Here is a 20,121-nt window from a genome sequence, read left to right on the forward strand (position 1 = left end):
CCAATACCGAAGCGCTTTTTGACCTCGCTTGCTGGGAGCACCCCTCGAAGGGAGCGTATTTCTTGGACCTTTTCCGAAGACAAATCTCTTCTTGGTGGCATGGGGTGTTTTTTTCCTGGGAATATATATATATATACCATACTTCCTACTTGTCTATATAGGAACCAATCCTCTCCCAGGAAACTTCTAATAATGCTTAGCAATGCTTAGCAATGCTTAGTAATGCTTAGCAAATGCTTAGTATTATTAAGCATTTGCTAAGCATTACTAAGCATTGCTAAGCATTGCTAAGCATTATTAGAAGTTTCCTGGGAGAGGATTGGTTCCTATATAGACAAGTAGGAAGTATGGTATATATATATATATTCCCAGGAAAAAAACACCCCATGCCACCAAGAAGAGATTTGTCTTCGGAAAAGGTCCAAGAAATACGCTCCCTTCGAGGGGTGCTCCCAGCAAGCGAGGTCAAAAAGCGCTTCGGTATTGGATCCACAAGACTCTACGACATATGGCGAGAGCCTGCTGTAGAACCTCCGACCAGCACAGACGCATTGCCTGCTCCCGCTAGTGAGACGTCTGCCGGCAGCGTATTGCCTGCGGCCATCTTACCCCCTAGCGAGAGCGTATTGCCTGCTGCAGAGCCGACTGTGTCCACCATCCAGGACTTCTACAACCGCTTGGGGAGGCTAGAGGCTAGTGTGAAGCAAACTGCAGCGATGTCGGCTCGTTTGGAACAAACCACGAATACGTTGCCGGCTCATATGGAGCAAACCACGAATTTGTTGGTCGACATCTTGTCGATGCTGGATAAGGACAATGAGGAAGAGGAAATAGAAAACGTTGAGGAGGAACAAGAAGAGACCCATCTGGATATCCAGAAGGTGCGGCAGATACTAGAAACAGCCCAAAGGTGGACCTACCTTTCGCTAGCCGCTGTTTTTCTCTGGAAGGTCGTCTACAAGACCTGGAAGCACAGCAAATCAGTGCACACACCGACCGAGAAGGTAGAAACACCCAAGACGAAACGTGGGGATCCCTTCATTATGCAGTAGAGTGTTGTTTTTTGAGGGGAAAAAAGTAGTAGGGTACCACGAAAAGCAGTTGGAATACGAAAAACTAGCCTAGATAAGTATTCGTCCTTTGTAAGCCCACGACTGCATCTACCAAAATACTAGGCGAGCTGCCGGACCTATTCTCGTCCAATGTCTGGAAGCAGTAATTCGATTTCTCTATCGTCTTTCTTTTCTGATATAGGTGAGTAGCAGATTTTACCGAGCTTGCATAGAAACGGTTCCCGCACTAACCGTAGGCGTTCTATTCCCCCGGCAGCCCGAATCGTTTCTCGTATCTTGTAGCCATAGACTGGAATCGTTTCCCCAGTCGGGGGATCGAGTAGCAATAACAGCCGGTTCTTCCCTTCGTGTCCCGCTACAGCAAACTTTTTGCATAAGTAGACTCCTTCTGGGACGTTCGCAGCTTTTTTGTGTTCGCTGCATGGAGGGGGTGCTACTTCCATATGCTTGGGTCCACCATAGTCGGGTAATGGGGTATGCCAAATATTACCCCGCCCCTGTGGTACCTCTGCTTTCTCCGATAACAGCCAGAAGATACAAGACTCTTTCTCCTTACACGTACAACGGTCCATCAATTTGTTGATGAGGAGTGCGTATTGTATACTCCAGAAAAGGCAGGCGTTGTCATATAGGTTCTCTATATTCACACAACAGCTGCCAACCTCGATCTCTTCTGGAACCTCGAGTGGAAGTCGCTCCTGGGGTGTGTAGTCTATCGCTTTCTGTTCCCAGAGAATGCATTTCTTGCTGTCGACGCAGTGGTCGGTGGCACCACACTTGCACGTAGAGTTGTCGGGTCCGAAGAGAGCAGGCAGTTCCGATAGAGTGGCTAGGCAGTCGGTGCATCGGTTGTGTCTGTCCTTGGGGCCCGGATAGCAGTTATCAGCGAGAATGATTCGGAGTTTGCCCGCCGAGGGTCGAAATTGGTTGGGTGGGTAGATGTAGACGAAATCAACTATTTTGCCGGCTTCTACTAGTGGACGAAAGCACAGCAAGTAGAGTTCGAGAAACTGTTTGGGGATCTGGTAGTGCTCGTAGAAGGTGTGTCCCGATTGCTCCAGGATTTGTTTCTCTCGGTCGGAAAGCAACATGGGGCGACACTTCTGCAGCAGGGCCTCCAAGTCTTCGGATATATCGGGAGTTGTGGGTTTGTCTATACCACCTCGGATTCGTGTGTATCGAGCTTGCGATATGTGATACTTCCTCTTCGCTTCCCGAATGGACAAACGACCCGATCGGATCTCGGTATATGCTTCTCGCGAGAGCTTGGTTCCTGGCATATTTCTATGTCTATGTACCCGCATAGCTCTAATTGGGAATACACTATAATTGGGAGTAATTGGGAGCAGCCGAAAAGTGGTCTTATCGAATGGGTCTTGTTGAATATATATGCTGGTAGCAGAATTAGCTATACTCAGAAGCTTCTGAGCAAAGTGTACCCGCTACCGGTTTTTCTCCCCATTCCCTATACTACTATACATGTTCTAAGACTGATCTAGTTGTCATCGTCCAGACATAACGTGGGACGATAATGTTTCTGTGGAGGTTGACAGTTTTGCAGCAGGTTGGATGCCGTCACAATTACTGCACTCATGCCCGACAGATCCCATCATGTTACAACCCGTATCTGACAACCAATAACGTAGTAATGTTGAATATGACAATGCAACATCAGCCAAAAATGTACAAGCATAGAGGTATTTACAGACTTCACTTCCCTCTGCAATACACCTACGTCGTACGAGTAACGTAAACGTATTATTTCAGTTCCGTGTATAGATATAATTGTTCTGGATGGGAATATGAAGATGGTTCTTCCGAAAGTAAAGTATATATTTCCGTACATACAAGTGGGGCATCACGACGATCGTGTTTATTACGAGAAGAATCCCCAGGATTGAACACAATCAATGTGGTGGAATAACTGTCCCCATTGATAAAGTAATTCGATGTATTTCTTTAACCGAAGTTTTAGATGTAAAGGTATTTATATTTCTTGTATTGTCATCAGTAGGGACTAGTCTGTTTGCAGTGAGAACGTACGTGAGAATGAATACAAACCAATAATAGCGATTGAAACTCAACTTTTACGAAAAGTTGATTCAGAATAGAAGTCTCTGAGGTTTCAAGTTTCAGTTGGCAAGGTAAAACATGATTCCCAATCCCCATTCCTCTTTATTCAATCTACATTTTTGCATAAAGGGAAATTCATCGGTACGTTTTATATATATATATATAGGGACATATGCACTCATACCCTTGCGACTTGCCTGCAGTCGATAATTGAAACTTCGAGGCGAACAGTTTCCAAACCGAACACTTGCCAATTGTAAACAATTGCTCCGCAGATCGAAAAACTGACGCACGCGGTGTTTCCAATCACAAGTTGTGCATAGGGGATTCTTTCAAAGCGCAGCAAGGGCATTTGTGACCAACTTGCGTTGTTCCGGAACAAGTCCAATGGCGACTTTTGCTCCCGTGGAAGGATTTCATACTGGTGTATTGCTGCTTTTAAAACATTAAAACAATAATAAAAGTGATTTTCTTAATATACGTTGTTATGTAATTATTACCTGTTTACGTAATGTTACAAAATACGGCTTGCGAATTTTTTTCATTCCTGAATAAACAATTAATATAACATTTAGCTTTAATAAGAGAATATAACTACAAAAAAGTACCTAACATATCTCGAACTGGAGAATTTGTGGAGAGAAGTAGTAATATCATGAACTAGTGTACGCGGTGTCAACCAGTTGTCTGAACTTGCATGTAACCTTGCTGCGATACCATAAAGTGGAATTTCTGATGAATGCGCTTCAGAAAATATGAATACCCACAAAGCTAAAATGTGCCGAATGATGTGAAATGTAAGCACAGTGATTACACTGAGGGTTGATTAGGTGTAAAAAGATGTATGTTGTTTGGCAACTCATCCTATTTATATCTGCATTAACTAAAATGCCGGAAGCGCACGTAGAATCCCCAAACAACCCGGGTGTCCTGTCGTACATGACATTTGGATACCCCACCGCATCTCAAGTGTGCTATTGTACATTACGTACAAACAGTTAAAAATAGCGACAGTAGAGTTGCCAGTGAAGGTGTTTAATGTCAGGTTTCTGTCTCAAAATCTCCGAAACTTCTGTTTCAGTTCTCCGCCAAGATGGATGATACTGCATTTCTAGGTTCCATGGTGCGTTTCCCGTATTATTTTGGTGAACTGTTCGTCAGTGGCACTGACCTCTGTTTCGGAGTTCAGTTGAAATTTTCCTCTGCTCTGACAGAATTGGGATTTCCTGGAAAACCATAAACACAAGAAGTTCGACCATGTAACAACTGTTTTCAGATTGGTTTTGTTTGGTATTCTGGTGGATGAAATAGGAGATAATGGTTACACTAATGCCAAGCGTACTTGCCCCTTGTTATCAGTCGGTTCAGTAAACTGGCTCAAAGTGACAGTTATTAAATGTATTGAATGTACTCTTGAAGAATAGTTTGTTGTGCTCACAAACACCCCATCAGAGTATTGGCTGTGATTCATAAATGTGTTGATACAATCGGAATGCTCTCAATGAAATATGGAATATTCTGATAATGGAATATGAAATATTCTGATAATGGAATATGGAATATTATTTTAGTGGAATACAGAATATTCTAGAAATGGTTATTTACCACAATGTTTTCGAGCAGATATAGACAGGAGTAGGTTGTGGCATTCCATTAAATGCCCTGCCTTTGCTCATCGACATTGGGTAGGCGCCAACATTCTCCACAAACAACCTGTCCCCGATTTCCAGCTCTGGTAGCTGACACTCATCGAAAATACAGTCATCCCCTGCACATGTCTGACCCCAGACACTGGACTTGAACGTCACCTCACTCCGTGGAGCCTGGAACACGAACACTGAGGAAGTAATAACCTGTTTGTCTACTTGTAGAAACACCATGCACATAAACCTTGTAATCAAGTCCTACATTTGACTAAAATACCAGCGGCGTGTTGACCAACATTGAAAAAAGGTCAGGGCTTACATATGATTGTTGCTAAAAAAATGCACAAGCTCTCAATACTGTCTAAATGTGAATCTCTTCAATCAAAACCAAACGGACTCCAAGGGAAGAAATGGCTTGCTACGCGCCAGAATACACATGACACTAAAGCCCTAAAGACCGATGAATTGCAGTCTAACTCAAAAACTTATAAACATAAAATACTCAATAAACGCTGGTCGTAATCAAAGTATCATACCAAATCTGAGGCTTTTGCAGAATTTTTGTTCCAATATGTAAATTTGCTTAATAAACTATCACACCCATACACATCCCTGTCAACACACCCCGCCCCTCCCCGCCCCTTCCCTCTGGATCCGCCTAAGCTCATGATGATATTTTAGAAGGACCGCTATACACATAATGCCGTTGGACAGCCTACCTTCAGCAGCGACGGTTGTTTTGCTCCAGTACAATCCGGGAAGGTGTCGTTAAAGGTTCCAAAGACGCTATCATTTAGAAAGTACAGGAATACATTCTCAACTCCATCTGAAGGTATGAAGTTTGTTTGCAAACTTTCAAAAAATCGTTCAGTTAAGCTAGTAGCAAGGTTGTACATATTCAATTGCCTTAGAACATGACAAACCTGAAACGTTTACAAACTGACGTGAAACATAGATAATGTGAATCGAGGATTTCACGAAACCACAAAAATTCAGTCATAGTTCAGAAATTGTAAATCTGAAACTTGCATTGCCAGTACACTTAAGAATCTGAATTATGTGATACATGGGGTTTGGAAGCCAGTGTCTAAATGAACCTGGTAAGAAACAGTACACGAGGGAGCGACTTGGAATGTTCAGATCCTATCCTGAAATCTTTATACTGCGTTATTTTACTGGACATCTGTACAACGCACATCCACGCAACTAGTGCCTGCTCAAGGCGCCGGTACTTTTCCCTCGATCATTGGATGTCAATCTCAAAAGCACATTGTATTATCAATCTCAACTCCCTGGAAGTATACAACTTTTGCAGCCACTCACCCTTAGGAGGTACACATTCACAGCTGGGTGGACAGGGACATAGTCACTGTACTTTGTCCAGGTTTAACTGCACGTTTCTGCACCCGGAACTAGACGTTGGGCATATACCAACGACTTTGTGCAGGGTTGTGTACTGTGCACTAGAGGTTGTGGCAACACTGAAAGAGTCTGTACACAAAGCTGACTCCAAGGCTTTTCACACCCGGTTACAGGTGGGCTCGATCCCGGCACCTTATGCTCACTGGATTACTAGCTTGACGCCTTAGCCAGCTCGCCCACAATGCCCACATCTGTGATGGGTGACGCCTTTTTTTTGACATCTTCAGAAGGTCACCTTCACACTAAACTGATAACTTTTACCGCGATGCATTATAACTTGTTTCTCTAATAACAGGGACGTGGATTCAAACAAATGACAATAGGTTTCAGTCACACGCAAGCGTTTAACAATTACATACTGCGACTTACCCACAAACACCGTAAAATAGTGTCCCTTGGAAAAGTGAGAGTATGGTATTTAACGATATTCGAGCAATATCACTACAAGAACACCAAACATGGGCTTCACACATTGCACCTAAATTGGAAATCGAACCCAGGTCTTCGGCAACACGAGAGAACGCTTTAACCACTAGGCTACATTACAGCTCCTCCACCAGAGGAAGTTATTCAAGACATTCATATCTTTCGTATACTGACCTTGCATCACCTTCTTCCCGATGACTGTGACGACCAGAGTCGCACACGATGACACAAAGTAGCGACCAGGCTCTGCTATTATCCTCACTCCTCTCTTAGCTGGAAAGTGGTCCTCAAGGGCAATGTTGACGAGGTCCGCAACCTGCAAATACCAGTAAACACACGCTGTTTCTGTGGTGAAGATGTATTGAGTAAGTAAAATTGAAACTCTGTCTTGTGAGATTACGGAAAGACACACACATCCTTTGATTTCACATCCACATCAGAGTCAGTGTTAGAATACCTGAATAGAAGCGACTGACAACCCAGACGAGTGAGTGAGTCAGTTTTAGTTTTACGCCGCACTCAGCAATATTCCACCTATATGGCGGCGGTCTGTAAATAATCGAGTCTGGACCAGACAATCCAGTGATCAACAACATGAGCATCGATCTGCGTACTTGGGAACCGATGACATGTGTCAACCAAGTCAGCTAGCCTGACAACCCGATCCCGTTAGTCGCCTCTTACGACAAGCATTGTCGCCTTTAATAGCAAGCATGGGTTGCTGAAGGCCTATTCTACCCCGGGACCTTCACGGGTCGACGACCCAGACAAAACCCCTGCTGAAAGCACATCGATAGTACACTTGTGCCAATATCATGAAAACATATACTCAACACAATTACACTGGCAAATATCGACACCACAAATACGCCTTTTTAAAAATCGATATTTTCAACCTAACTTGCGCTTAAAAACAACATTTACTCAGGAAAAGAAACACACACTATTGTTCTTAAATCTGCGAAGGAGGTCAATGTATAGTGACTGTCAGGAAAGGAAATCACACTGTTAACAAAAGCAATCAAAGTAAGTCGGTTGGTTTCGTGTGTGACCGCCGTTATACGCTAGCACCGCTGCACAACGTCTCCTCATTGACCGTAAGACTTGAACGAAGATTCGTACCGGAAGTCGGCGACATTGGCTCATGAAATGATGTCCCAGATCCTGCAAAATCTGTGGTTGAATCCTTTGCATGGGTAATCGCCTGCCCAGTTCATCCCAGCCGTGTTCGATTGGGTTGAGGTCAGTTGAGCGAGATGGCCATTCCATGACGTCAACACTAGCATTGTGCAGACGAGTTCTGGTTATCTGGTTAAAAATGCAGTGGGAGGTGTAGCGTTATCTTGCTGAAACGTAACACCTGGGCCATGTTGTCTCTAGGAAGGATGAACGGGATTGAGAATCTGATCTCTGTATTTTCTGGCCGTTATGTTGCCTTGAACAGTCATGAGTTGAGTACGTCCATCTTCCATGAAGGCACCCTAAACCATGATGCTTCCCACCTGTTAAATGTTCCCAACGCAGCACTGATCATGTCGCTCCCCTCTCCGACGCCATACCCTCACTCTTCCGTTGGCAAAATGTAACGTGAAACGTGATTCGTGAAGATTACTCTCTCTTTGAGTAAATCGTTGGTGACGTCGCGCCCAGAGAGAACGTTAACGTCGATGGACGTGTGTCAAAATGGGTCCAGTATGGTCTCCGGGCTCTAATGCCTGCAAGTCGTAAACGTTTGCGTATTGTCTATGGTTGCACTCTACCACTGAACATTTCTCTACTAGTGGAAGTAGCGGTCACAAAGCGATTACGCACATGATGCAGCTCTATTGCAACGTCATCTCGTTGCAACGTCATCTCGTTGTGACGTCACACGGGGAACCCCTGGCCGTGGGCGATCAGCTGCTCCTGAGGTTATGAATTGTCTGTCTACTGCAAGTAAAGGCGCGTGCAACATCCGTCACGGACTGTCCAGCGTTCAAAACTATTTCAATAGTTTTCAAATTATTCCAGTTTTAAGGTATTTTTCTGTGTGAAACAATCACCATCAGTCGTGCAGACTAACAGTTCCATGACTGATAGCAGATTTGTCAGGGTAACACCAAGTTTGTGTTTTTCCATTTGTTTTCAATGTGCACGTGCAGTAAATGTATTTGGGGAAAAGTTTTGGCTGTGTTGCATCAAATGTTTAATGATAATGTTCACTGACTGTACAATATGTGAAAGGTTTCTATTCTTGTTAAGATATTTTTGTCCGCAGTATCACAGCTGCGCGATGTTGTGTGAAATCAAATCGAGCCTGGGCCAGAAAATCCAGTGATTGGCAAAATGCGATATGACAGGTTACGTTTTGTGTTCACCGTAGCTGCTGTCTATATGGAAGCATACCTCCAGGCAAGAATATGTGACGATCAAAAGAATTTGATCTGCCGCAATTAGATATACAAGATTTCAATATATAAAATTGTATACTGACAATATTTCGTCCATGAGCATTGAAGAATAACGTGCAAACTGGTAAGTGTCACGTATACCCCCACCCCTCCAAATGTACATCAACGTATATTCAATTAAGAGGCGTAAGAAAAAGCTGCGTCACAAAAAGGATTAAAAACTACTTCAGCAGAAACACAACTAATATAATAACCTTTCTTTCTTTGTGTTTTCCGCTGCTGAGATTGTAATGATGAAAACAGCTTACCTGAGTGAAACAGTTTGTGATTGGAGATCAATGATGCCACCATAAAACATTATTTTTGTGTTATTAATAATTATCTAATGGTGGCAACACATTACTTTGGTCGTAAAGTAGTATTGCTAGCCTGTGGATGTTAATGGAGTTACCTCTTTAAATTCTACAGGAGCTCTCTTCTGTCCGAAGAAACCACCTCCAATATCCAGGATACTCAGGGAAATGTTGAGTTCGGAGGCAATAGTAAAGGCCCTATCAGCTCTTTCTATGGCATCAATGAATACACGGCCATCAATGACTCCACTTCCAACATGGAAACTGTCAAAAGTATACAATAACAACTGAAATGATTCTCGACGAGTAAATTGATATCTAGTGGCACCTTGGCGATTTTGTAATTATTCAATACCATTCTGAGTCAGATAGTTTCAGGAAACAAATTTAATATTTGGTTAATAAGAGCTTCAAAACTGAAATCGGGTTTCTTACAAACAGTGGAAAAGAGCACATTGCAACACTAGGAGGAATCATAATATGTAGAATCATGAGATAGCGTTCGTGCTAGGGCTTATTTAAAACTGACGTAAGGTCTGTAAGCGAGAGAATGTCAAGATCCAGGGACCTTCCAGACAACCAGATACAGTACCTGATCCCCACTACATTCAGCCCCATTTCCTTAGCGGCTGAAAGAAGAGGCCGGACGTCTTGCTGTTCACATCCATACTGGACGCTTAACCGGTGCTGCACGCTATATTTGTCTGAAGCTTTCACTCTTAGCAACAATCTGAATTGAAGAAATTGGACTCTTATGGGAAAAATCACTGCCATTAAAACTTTTGGCAATTTCAACTATTGTACACATTTTCTCAGCACTGTCCAACCCACCTGAAACATCAAAGAACTTAATATAATAATTTATGGATTTTTATGGAAAAACAAAAATGACAAAATAAAGAGATCAACTACAAAGGAGAAGGTCTAAGAATGATTGATATAGAATGTTTCATTAATGCTCTGAAATTATCCTCATTGAAAAAGTATATAAACATAAATATGGAACCGATAAACATCTGTTCTATTGTGCATTTATCCTAACTTGGCTCAAATTCTGTTGACTGTCTATCTGTCCGCGATAATCCTTATTGGAGAGACGTTTTGTCTGCTTGGAGGAAATGCTATAGGAAAATTAATATTGGGGAAAATGATGTAAGCCAAATCTTGACTAAAAAGATTTGGTTGAACTATTTGTTTAAATCCTCATACATTATAAACAACTGGTTTAGTCGCGGTATACATAGGCTAAACGATTTATGTGATGATAATGGCTTTCTAAGCTTTGAAAATTTAAAACAGAGATACAAAATACGGGGAACGTTCTTATATAGTCCTGCTAAACAATACTCCAAACAATTGGAGATATCAGATAAGAAACGCAAAACTAATACAAATATATTATCTGTAATGCTACTGGCTAAAGAGTATTTTATGACGAACTAATTAAGAATGATTCTACACCCAAGCCTTTAAAACATTGGAACACTGTCTTTCAGCAGGAAATTGACTTGGTAGATGTGTTTAGCTATTATAGGAAATGTAGAAATGACTGCAAGCTCTTAGACTTTCAATACAGGTGTCGAAACAGAATAGTTTACACAAAAAGGATCTATTGAAAATGAAGTTAGTTGATGACGATACATGTACATTTTGTAAAACTGCCACAGAAGACATATCACATGTCTTCTTCGATTGTGAAATTGTTCAGAACTTTCGGCTTAAAGCTGAATTCCTAAATAACAACCTCCAAACTAATATGAAACTATCTAAATTAATTATTCTGTCTGAACTGTCCTCAAGCAATCAAATAGTAAATCACATTTTACTTCTTGCAAATAGATTAATATCTACTTCAAATCTTAAACAGCAGGATATATCCTTTGAAAAATTCCATAAGTTTCCGAAAGGACAAATGCTATACGGAAAGGTTTATTGCAATGAAAAATAACAATCATATTGGTTTTACTCGGAAATGGCATCATCTAGAGACGATACTCTGATTTCCGTCAATTAAGCACACATACAGTTTGACCTACTCCAACTAATATGCCCTCCGCAGTAATGATATTTCTATGCAGCTTCCATCTGCTTATATATGTACACCACTCATGCGTGTGCAATTTGATGATGTACATGCCAACACATGTCATTCTTCTGCCTGTAATACAACCTGTGATGGAATAAAAATGATAAAAGAAATCTGAATTGTTACTACAACACACGTATGATGATGTTTGAGGCGGTAGATATCCGATGTACGTACTGCATATGAGCATATTTCCTCGTGTATTGCATATTGTTGTACTGACCAAACAAATTAATGGGGTGACAATACTGCAACACTGATTACAATGTAAGCTGCTTTAGGCTGTGTGAAAACTAAAAACCTGTCTACGTCTGTCAACCGGACCAGAGCAGAATAATTAATTTCAGTTTCGGTTTTCTGTCCTGTTCAGTTTTTGCATTAATTCATGGGCATAAATGCTAAATGTGATCATAAAAGTACACAGTCAAAAAGCGGGCCCTGGCAGCAACGTCCTTTGTACCTTGCGTTAGGATGAATTGACTTTATTTTGATGAGTTCATGCTGGCTGTCAAATGCCATCAAATCAATACCAGCAGCAACCGCATATCTGATGTCCCTACAGCATTTGACACTGTGGGAGTAGACAATGTTACATGGCTCCACGCCCAGACCAAGAATGGAGTCCATTTCATTCTGAAGGAAAATATATAATTACAATTGATTCATCAAACTTTGAACCCATTCCATTAGAGATCAATTTTGTTTAATGAAGGTGCATTATTGTGAATGATATTTTTCGACATAATACTAAAATAAAGGATTGCAAGTTACTACACTTCATCTCCAGAAGGTGCCAACAAGCCTTCCTATTTTGGCAGTGAGTGCGTTTAGTTTTACGCCGCACGCACCAATATTCGAGCTGTGTGGTGGCGGTCTGTACATAATCGAGTCTGGAATAGACAATCCTGTGATCAACAGTAGGAACATCGATCTGCGCAGCTGGGAACCGATGACATGTGAAGTCAGCAACCATGACCACCCGAATAAGTTAGTCGCCTTTTATGGCAAGCATGGGTTGCAGAAAGCCTACTCTACCCCGGACCATCACTGGTCCGTACCTACCCTGCTGGCACAGTCAAAATTGGCGCCGAGGTCAGCTAAGAGAGAGAGGATCTGAGGGTCGTTGTTGCACTTGACAGCTGAAATGCAAAAACTGGGACTCTTATAACTTATTCCGAATAACCCATTTACACCCAGTTCTCACAGGCATTATTTCGTCATCACCGAAAACGGAGAGATGACAGTTTCAAGCTCGGGTGTACATTCGCTGATCCATTGTGGTGGATGGTCATTGTCACAATCACGAACATTATCATTGAGTAAGTGAGAAAGATTTAACCCCACTTTGAAGAGACTTCATGTTCTACCACGTCGTGTTGATTGGTGTGCTTCGTGTTGAAAGAAAGTCCGAAGTGAAGTTTTCTCAGACGTTCGGGGCGAACCAAAATTATGAAAACAAAGACAGACGTCCGTACTACAGACGAGTGGGGACAAATTTTAAGTTGCCTGTATCAAAGAAGCAATAGATAGATGAGAGTTACGTTTTGATCAACAATTGGGGCCAAAGTTGGTATGAGTGCTGTATCCGACAGCGTTTTACGTACGGACGTGGTTTGGTGTCTCCTTGTGAGGGCCTCGCAAAGAGTTTACTTCATAGCCGACAAGTTAACTGATTTCGTCGCTTATATCTATCGTCACTTAAATATGTAGTATACCTACAACAGCTTTACGTACCGTAGTGTGGCTTCACTCGGGGTAGATACCTGCGCCATTGTAGCATTTTTCTTATGACATCATCCATATCAATTGTGATGAAGGCGTCTTCAAAATATTCGTCCTTTAATGAAAATATTTCACAAACATATTTTGCATATGATGACATGGCATTAGAATAATCTTTAACAACCCTAATCATATTGAGTATTCACTAAAAGGGAGTCATGTTACTCAAATTAAGCCGATTTCATTTCTGATGAGGCATAATCGAAAACCCATGATGAACTCCTGTAGACAAGACATAGGCCTTCCTGATAGAGGGTAGAGAATACCTTTTCCGTTTCCCTGGTGATAACTCTGCTTATTTTGTCGTTGATGCCGTCCCCATTTTCGTACAGAACCATCCCTTCCATACCCGCAACTACCGCCTGTCTGGATGTAAGAAAAACATTTTTAGCTCGGTGTGACGAGAGAACGTTTCAGCTAGAACAGTGGAAGACCAACGTCTGACCACATATATCTGTATAGCAACTATAGTATAACATTTGCAGAATAAAAAAAAATAAATCCATTCTGAGAAAAGGCATTCATTTGGGAATCGAACTCAGATGGTCGGGGTGAATTCGAATTTAGCAATGTGAATGAATGTAAATACACTCGGAGGCCAAACTTATTGTGACACACAAACAACAGGCAGTGTGAGTGTCAAGCTTTTACTGACTTGACCGAAATGTTGTCAGATGGAGTGAGTGTGTTTTTAGTAATATTCCAGCAATACCAAGGCGGTGGGCACCGGAAATGGGCTACACACATTGTACTCATGTTGGGAATCAAACCCGGGTCTTCGCGTGACAAGGGAACGCTTTCCACACTCAGCTGCCCCACCGTACCCGTTATCAGATGGAAAGGCAAATGTTGATAGCAACTGTCAACAGCCCATAAAAACAGGGCACCTGGCATATGTAAATCAGTCATGCCACAAGACCAGGTTCACAAGCAAGTTCACATTGTCAGGAGCGAGCTTGTTGACCCTGTGCATCGGTGAAGGTCTCGCACCTTCGCCTCGTTAAAGTCACCAAACGCAGGAGATCATACCACATCTTAGGAACGACTGGGCGTACTTTTGGGGGAAGACGTGGATGATTCGGATGGCGTCGTGCACGCAACTCCATTTCGTTCTGAAGGTGATGAAAGGGTGATAAATCAGGGACGGACCAGGATAACACAAACACTGTTCTGATTGCGATACTACTGTACAACACGCGCAAGGTTTGGCCTGGCGGTATGGTGTTGCCAACGCGGCTTATGCGGCCATTTGCAAAATCTCGGGTCGACACCTCATAGTATTCAATAAGTTCACGTTTACCAAAATCACTGACGTGCTTACTGCAGCTGTTATCCCACCTGGATCATTATACCAACGCCTCCAAAGTGATGCCGTTCCAGAACGCGTTGTCCGAGGTACAGTTCACCTGTGAGTCTGCAGACACTTCACTTGAAATCAGGAAACGTGACGTATGCTGGAGACGTTCACGAGGGTGTTCTGACATCAGAGTTGACCGCGGTGCTAAGCATCCTGCTCAGATACCGTGAATTGTTCTCGCAGTTACCATGTTGGGATGTAAGGACTGCTGCCTGTGTGGTTCGCATCCATTGGTGTAGGTATGGGGTCGTTACCTCTGGTCGGCCGGTGCGGGGATGGTATGTAATTTGTTTGTCCTAAAATGAAGTGGCCATAGGTGCAAAATGGTGTTTCTGATGACGTTGAACCGACAAGCAACGCCATGCCGTGGTCACCATACTGTGAGTGGGTGTAGTTTTACGACGCTTTTAGCGATATTCCAACAATAGCACGACGGGGACACCAGAAATGGGCTTCACACACTGTACCATGCTGAAGCATACCTGTAGCTTTCCGATCTGTCATTGTCCTTGAAACATGAAACCTAGAAACGATACATGACCAGAACCATAAAAAGCGTTTTTTTCTGACTTCTTATCCCGCTTTGAGTGAGTTTAGTTTTACGCCATCAATATTACGACGGGCAAGAATGCATTCAGTGAGCATGACAGGCGTATGATTGTCTGGCCTTTCATACAAAACATTGTTGACCAATTGTCTCGGCTATGTCAAGTATCTTGCAAATGTCGTGAAATTCGAACAGCTGAGTTTCTTCGACCATTTGAACACTTTCTCTTTTTCTTTCAAAAAGTCATTCACAGTAAAACAGCGTGCCACATAAACCTTTGCCTCTATAAATACAGTGGCCTCATTTGTAAGTATAGTTTGTGAGGAACGTGTAATTATGATTGTACAATCCACTGGCAGTGTTTGTGGAAGTATTTACCCTGTTTCGTGCAAAACTGTGAAGTTTAATATCTCTGTCACTTGACAATCTGGGTGGACACCGGTTCTCAGCGCATACAACTGGTAAAATGCATTGAGCTTGACATCACAACGCAATGGAACGTAGGGTGATTATACTCCACACTCAAAGCGTAACTTGTGCAGTCGACGATGTAATCATCCGACAGACGAGCGTGAAGTGAACAACATTACATAGGCGAAACACATAACGACATACATGACACAGCATAAAAGGCTCCACTGCCTTAACATGTGTTGCGTTGACTGCATATAAACATTCTTCAAAGAATCTTCGGCGTTGGTCATTATCTAACATAGTTTGATATATCAAATACATATATGACATATCACAGCTTTTGAAAATCCTATAACCGGTGTGATCATATATGTCAGACAACTCAGTTTCATTTGCAGGATGATTTCGAAAATGTTCATGTCTAAAATGTCTTCCTCTTTCGTGTCATATGACACAATAACCCTATTTGGAGTGAAAAACATACCCTCGTCGTCTGACATTCTCAGTGACTTCTTTCTGTCTGGAGCGTGGTTTGAAATGTCATGGGCTTCTTGTCACGTGACTGTATCAGTATTTGCACGTGCAAAACGCACCTCGCGCACTCTGAGCAGTGACGCTCCTACAAAATAACCACCTCTCCTTATATAACACACTGCCGTATGGAAAAGCTTTTAGACTTTGTTTCACATTTTGATAATGAATGTGTTATTTTGCGAAATTATTGCAGCTGCTTACACTCATCTTCTGTTCTGATCGGAATCGGTATCATTCTTTTGATTCTTAAAAAAATGATATGAATCCATTATGATCCATGATAATTGCTCATTTAGAAAACAAAAGCACCCTGACCTTCACACAAACCATTTCTCTACAAGTATGAGCCCGGAATACTTAAATTAAATGTAGAATATATCTGTGAATGCGAATGTAGCGGCCACAAAAGTGTCGAGTCCCGTGCTGGGATTCGAACGGCGGCCCTTCCGACCCGAAGACGGACGTCTTGTCAGAATGACCAAAGAAGCTGACAGCTTCCTCCTGTGCCAGGAGCGTCCCGTTGCCGCATATGACGTCCAGTCATGTCCCAGACGTGCTCCGGGGGGGTTACCATCGGGACTCATTCAATCGTGAGATACGTCACGGTTTGCTTAACTAAGTTCTCTGTGTATATATTAATGGGCACAGTTTTATGTTTAATCTCTTTTCGATAAAACGACAATTTAACTGTGAGCAAGTGGGGCGTTGCATTGTACACTAAAAGATGAGTTCGAAACTAACATCACTGTTACCACTCCCAATAGGTCAGCCTCACTAACACGTCATTGTAAGGGACGCCCTCTACCCACCCCATTCTGCAGTATATCCGTACCATGACAATTCTGCGTTATGATCCACAAAGCATGCTTAACGTTACGACCTAGCCTAAGTCAACAGTTGTCCTTAATTTTGGCGAAGCGCCAAGAACGCTTAAAGGAAGGAACGGGACCCTGCCCCAGTACTTCAAAGACGTAATCTACTTAGAATATAAGCTGACCGTGTATATTCTCTCATAAAATGTAAAACTTCCAAGACAAATGTGGTGCAATATCCGCGTTAAAATATAATTAAACATTCAAATTAATCATTTTAAGCACATGCTTTCATTCTTAGATATTGTTGTGCACATGCTGTTTTGTGTCGTAATGACGTCATAAGTAACTATTGTTCAATTTGTCTGTCGGTGCACAAATATTTATAACCGATATTAAACCCACGTACAAAGCTATTTTACGACCGGTTTGATTAATAACGCAACTTACATGAGCCAAATGTACTTTCCATATAACCGAACAAGCCACCTCTCTTGACGCGTCAAGTTCTTGCAAAATATCTTCTTTTCAGACTGGTCATATACACCTTGATGTAGTCGATACATTATCCATGTAATTCAGACACTATAACACTCACATACCGTTATTTAGAACCACGACCTGTGCTAAGTGTGGGGACATGACTTGCCCTTTGTGCGTGCGCACATTAGCAACCAACCATCCAAAACGACCCTCTCCACGGCAACATCCATATAGCTGGAACATTGCTGAGTGCGGTGTAAAACTGCACTCACTCAATCACTCCCTTTTTATCCCCCTACATGTATAGGTCTTACATGAAAGGGACAATGCAGGTGTAAACAGGACATAGGTCCTGCGCAAACTTAAGAGTGGTGGGGTGGGGTGGTTAAAGCCTTCGCCCGGCACGCCGAAGCCCCGAGTTCCATTTCCCGCAATGTCTGAAGTCTATTTCTGGTGTCCCCAGCTGATATGGATGGAATAGTGCAAAAAGTGGCTTAAAACCCAAATCACTCACTCACTTACTACAAACACTGAACAGAAATCCAGCCGTCGATGGTACCGCCATTTGCAGTGAAGGGTTGTACATGTGTACGTCAGATTTGCTCTCTTTACAGTTGTTGACTTAGGAATACATCATACACCGACACTTAGGGATTTTCTTTCATGTAATGTTCCTGATATACCGTTCTTAGTATTAGGCGTACGTAGGATAGCCCAGTGGTTAAAGTGTCGACTTGTCACAGCGAAGTTCCGGTTTTGATACCCTGCCAGGGCATAATCTGCGAAGCCCAGTCCTGGTGTCCGACTGGGATATTTGCTGAAGTATTATTCAAGACATTGAAATCACCACGAAAGACAGTTGTTCTTGTTAACTGTTTATTTACACCACCTGTAGGAATAGCTGTGAAACGGGATTATTAAAATACTGCTGTCGTAGGTGTTCTTGTAAACTGTTTACCTACAACTAATGGTTGGTAAATGTGAAAGACGGCTATTAAAATCCTTCTGTACTGGCTCTTGCTAAGTGTACGTTAATCGCCCAGCTGTAGGAATAACTGTGAAACATGGTTATTGAAATGTTCGCTTGACAAGCTAATTACCTATGTTCTGTTCCCCAACTTCCAAGGAGGGAGCCTCAGTCTTACTGCCCGTCTGTGCAAATACATGCCACTAAATCTAGATGAAAGTCTACCTACAACGGTACCCGTCAGAGCGACATGCAGGTGTGTACTTCGTGCACAGCAGGCAGAGCATTCAACGTAAACAATTCAGAATATGCAAAAGGTAGATATATCCACTTTGACAAAGCTTAAATCCTATCCATTAAGAATGAAGAATTCAGTTAGAGAAAACCTTTGGAAACCACCAAAATTCAGGTTCAAAAATCTTGAATCAACATAGACAAAGGCTACAACATAATATCGGCCTACGGGGTATTCGCACGAAGTCGAATTTTTAATTTCGACCATTCGCGGGAAGGCGAAAAGCGGTACTTGATTGCTGTTGTTTTTACATTGTTTGCACAAGGGATCAGTGAAGGACTGTCGCCTTACTCACCTGAACATGTTGGTGGACAGTTCTCATCTTGTAATGTTGGTGATGTTTTTCCCCAACAATAATAATACAATGATAACAATGCAATTATAGTTTCATATAAATGCGTGCGTTTGCAACTTAAACTTTATAGCTCAAAAACCCTAGCTGATGTGCCACAAGATGACCGATGTCATCAATTGGCCGACTATGTCACCACCACCTAGATCGAAGGTAGTCTCCCGATGACATCATAGAACCATTACCCGACTCTCGGTCCAAGAGTTGGGACACCCGATTCGAGCTAACAGATTCGAGATGATTCGCTTTTTTGTTGGATGAACATAAGACAACAGAAGTGCACTTGGTTCAGTACATGGTAGGGCAGCGGCTCCCACCCAGAAAGAAACAGTACCAGGACCTGCAAAGAAAGCTGGATGATCTGTAGGACAGGGTGGACTCCCAAGATCTCGCCGTCTCCGACTACGCTGTCATATCATCTTATGCCCTTACACTTGTGAAAATATTGTGATTTGAACATTGTTAAATGAGTATATAGAGAGAATATTTATCCATTTAGTATTTCAAATCTATAAAGTTAATCTAGTCATCTGTATATATGTGTTATAAGTACGAATATCTCCATTTTAATCAACGTAACATAACATTATATATATCAAATATGTCATAAAATAAAATGGCGATCTGTGAGTGTATGCTTGTATGTATATGTAGTTTAATTTGTGCAATATGTGAACAAATAAAGATATGTAACCTTGAATAAAATACTTGTACCCAAACTCAATAGTAGTTTTCTTTTTAACCTGTTCCAATTATCCCTTCGGACTCATCGAGAGCTTAAACAAACACTCAGTTCCCTAGTGTTCGTGTTACTTTGTGATTGGACCACCTTCCGCGTGAAGGTGAAAACAAAATTTGCTCAAAGTTTAAACACGCCGAAAAAAATCGCATTCGTGCAATTGAATCCGGCCTACACAGAGTTTATCAAAGACTACAGACTCCAATTGGCACCCTACCAGCATGTAATTACTACTTAATCCATCCAGTTGATTGGTTTCATGCTTCATGACCGTTGCTATTCGTTGTTACTATTTTCCTCCTGACTACATCCAATTAAGAGCCACTTTTTATCCACTCAAGCTCTTGTTGATGTTAATCATTTATATTGT

At 42.1% G+C, this 20,121-nt stretch overlaps 1 protein-coding gene across 2 annotated transcripts; it reads right to left on the reverse strand.

Annotated features, from left to right (window-relative positions):
* Window positions 1-3,228: 3,228 nt before the first annotated feature.
* LOC137273163 (ornithine decarboxylase-like) lies at window positions 3,229-16,217 on the reverse strand. Of its 2 annotated transcripts, none has more exons than XM_067805650.1 (11): window positions 16,054-16,217; window positions 13,518-13,617; window positions 13,204-13,306; window positions 12,532-12,608; window positions 11,930-12,102; window positions 9,976-10,113; window positions 9,482-9,647; window positions 6,815-6,956; window positions 5,512-5,618; window positions 4,752-4,969; window positions 3,229-4,372 (listed from the first exon to the last, which is right to left on the reverse strand). In XM_067805650.1, the coding sequence occupies exons 2-11, from the start codon at window positions 13,596-13,598 to the stop codon at window positions 4,258-4,260; spliced, it is 1,320 nt and encodes a 439-aa protein (XP_067661751.1). In that variant the 5' UTR covers window positions 13,599-13,617; window positions 16,054-16,217; the 3' UTR covers window positions 3,229-4,257. The 2 variants fall into 2 exon arrangements, with proteins under 2 accessions (XP_067661751.1, XP_067661752.1); XM_067805651.1 differs by having other exon boundaries at window positions 13,518-13,613; window positions 16,054-16,110.
* Window positions 16,218-20,121: the final 3,904 nt, after the last annotated feature.

This window comes from Haliotis asinina, chromosome 2 (assembly GCF_037392515.1).
Source record: "Haliotis asinina isolate JCU_RB_2024 chromosome 2, JCU_Hal_asi_v2, whole genome shotgun sequence".
Classification (NCBI taxonomy): Eukaryota; Metazoa; Mollusca; class Gastropoda; order Lepetellida; family Haliotidae; genus Haliotis; species Haliotis asinina.

Excerpts from the sequence above, each read along its gene's own strand:
- LOC137273163 (XM_067805650.1), bottom strand. The coding sequence starts at position 13,598 with ATGGAAGGGATGGTTCTGTACGAAAATGGGGACGGCATCAACGACAAA. Across the intron at positions 5,619-6,814 it reads CGGGAAGAAGGTGATGCAAG|ATGGAGTTGAGAATGTATTC; the intron begins GTCAGTATACGA and ends TCATACCTTCAG. Across the intron at positions 4,373-4,751 it reads ATCTGCTCGAAAACATTGTG|GAAATCCCAATTCTGTCAGA; the intron begins GTAAATAACCAT and ends ATGGTTTTCCAG.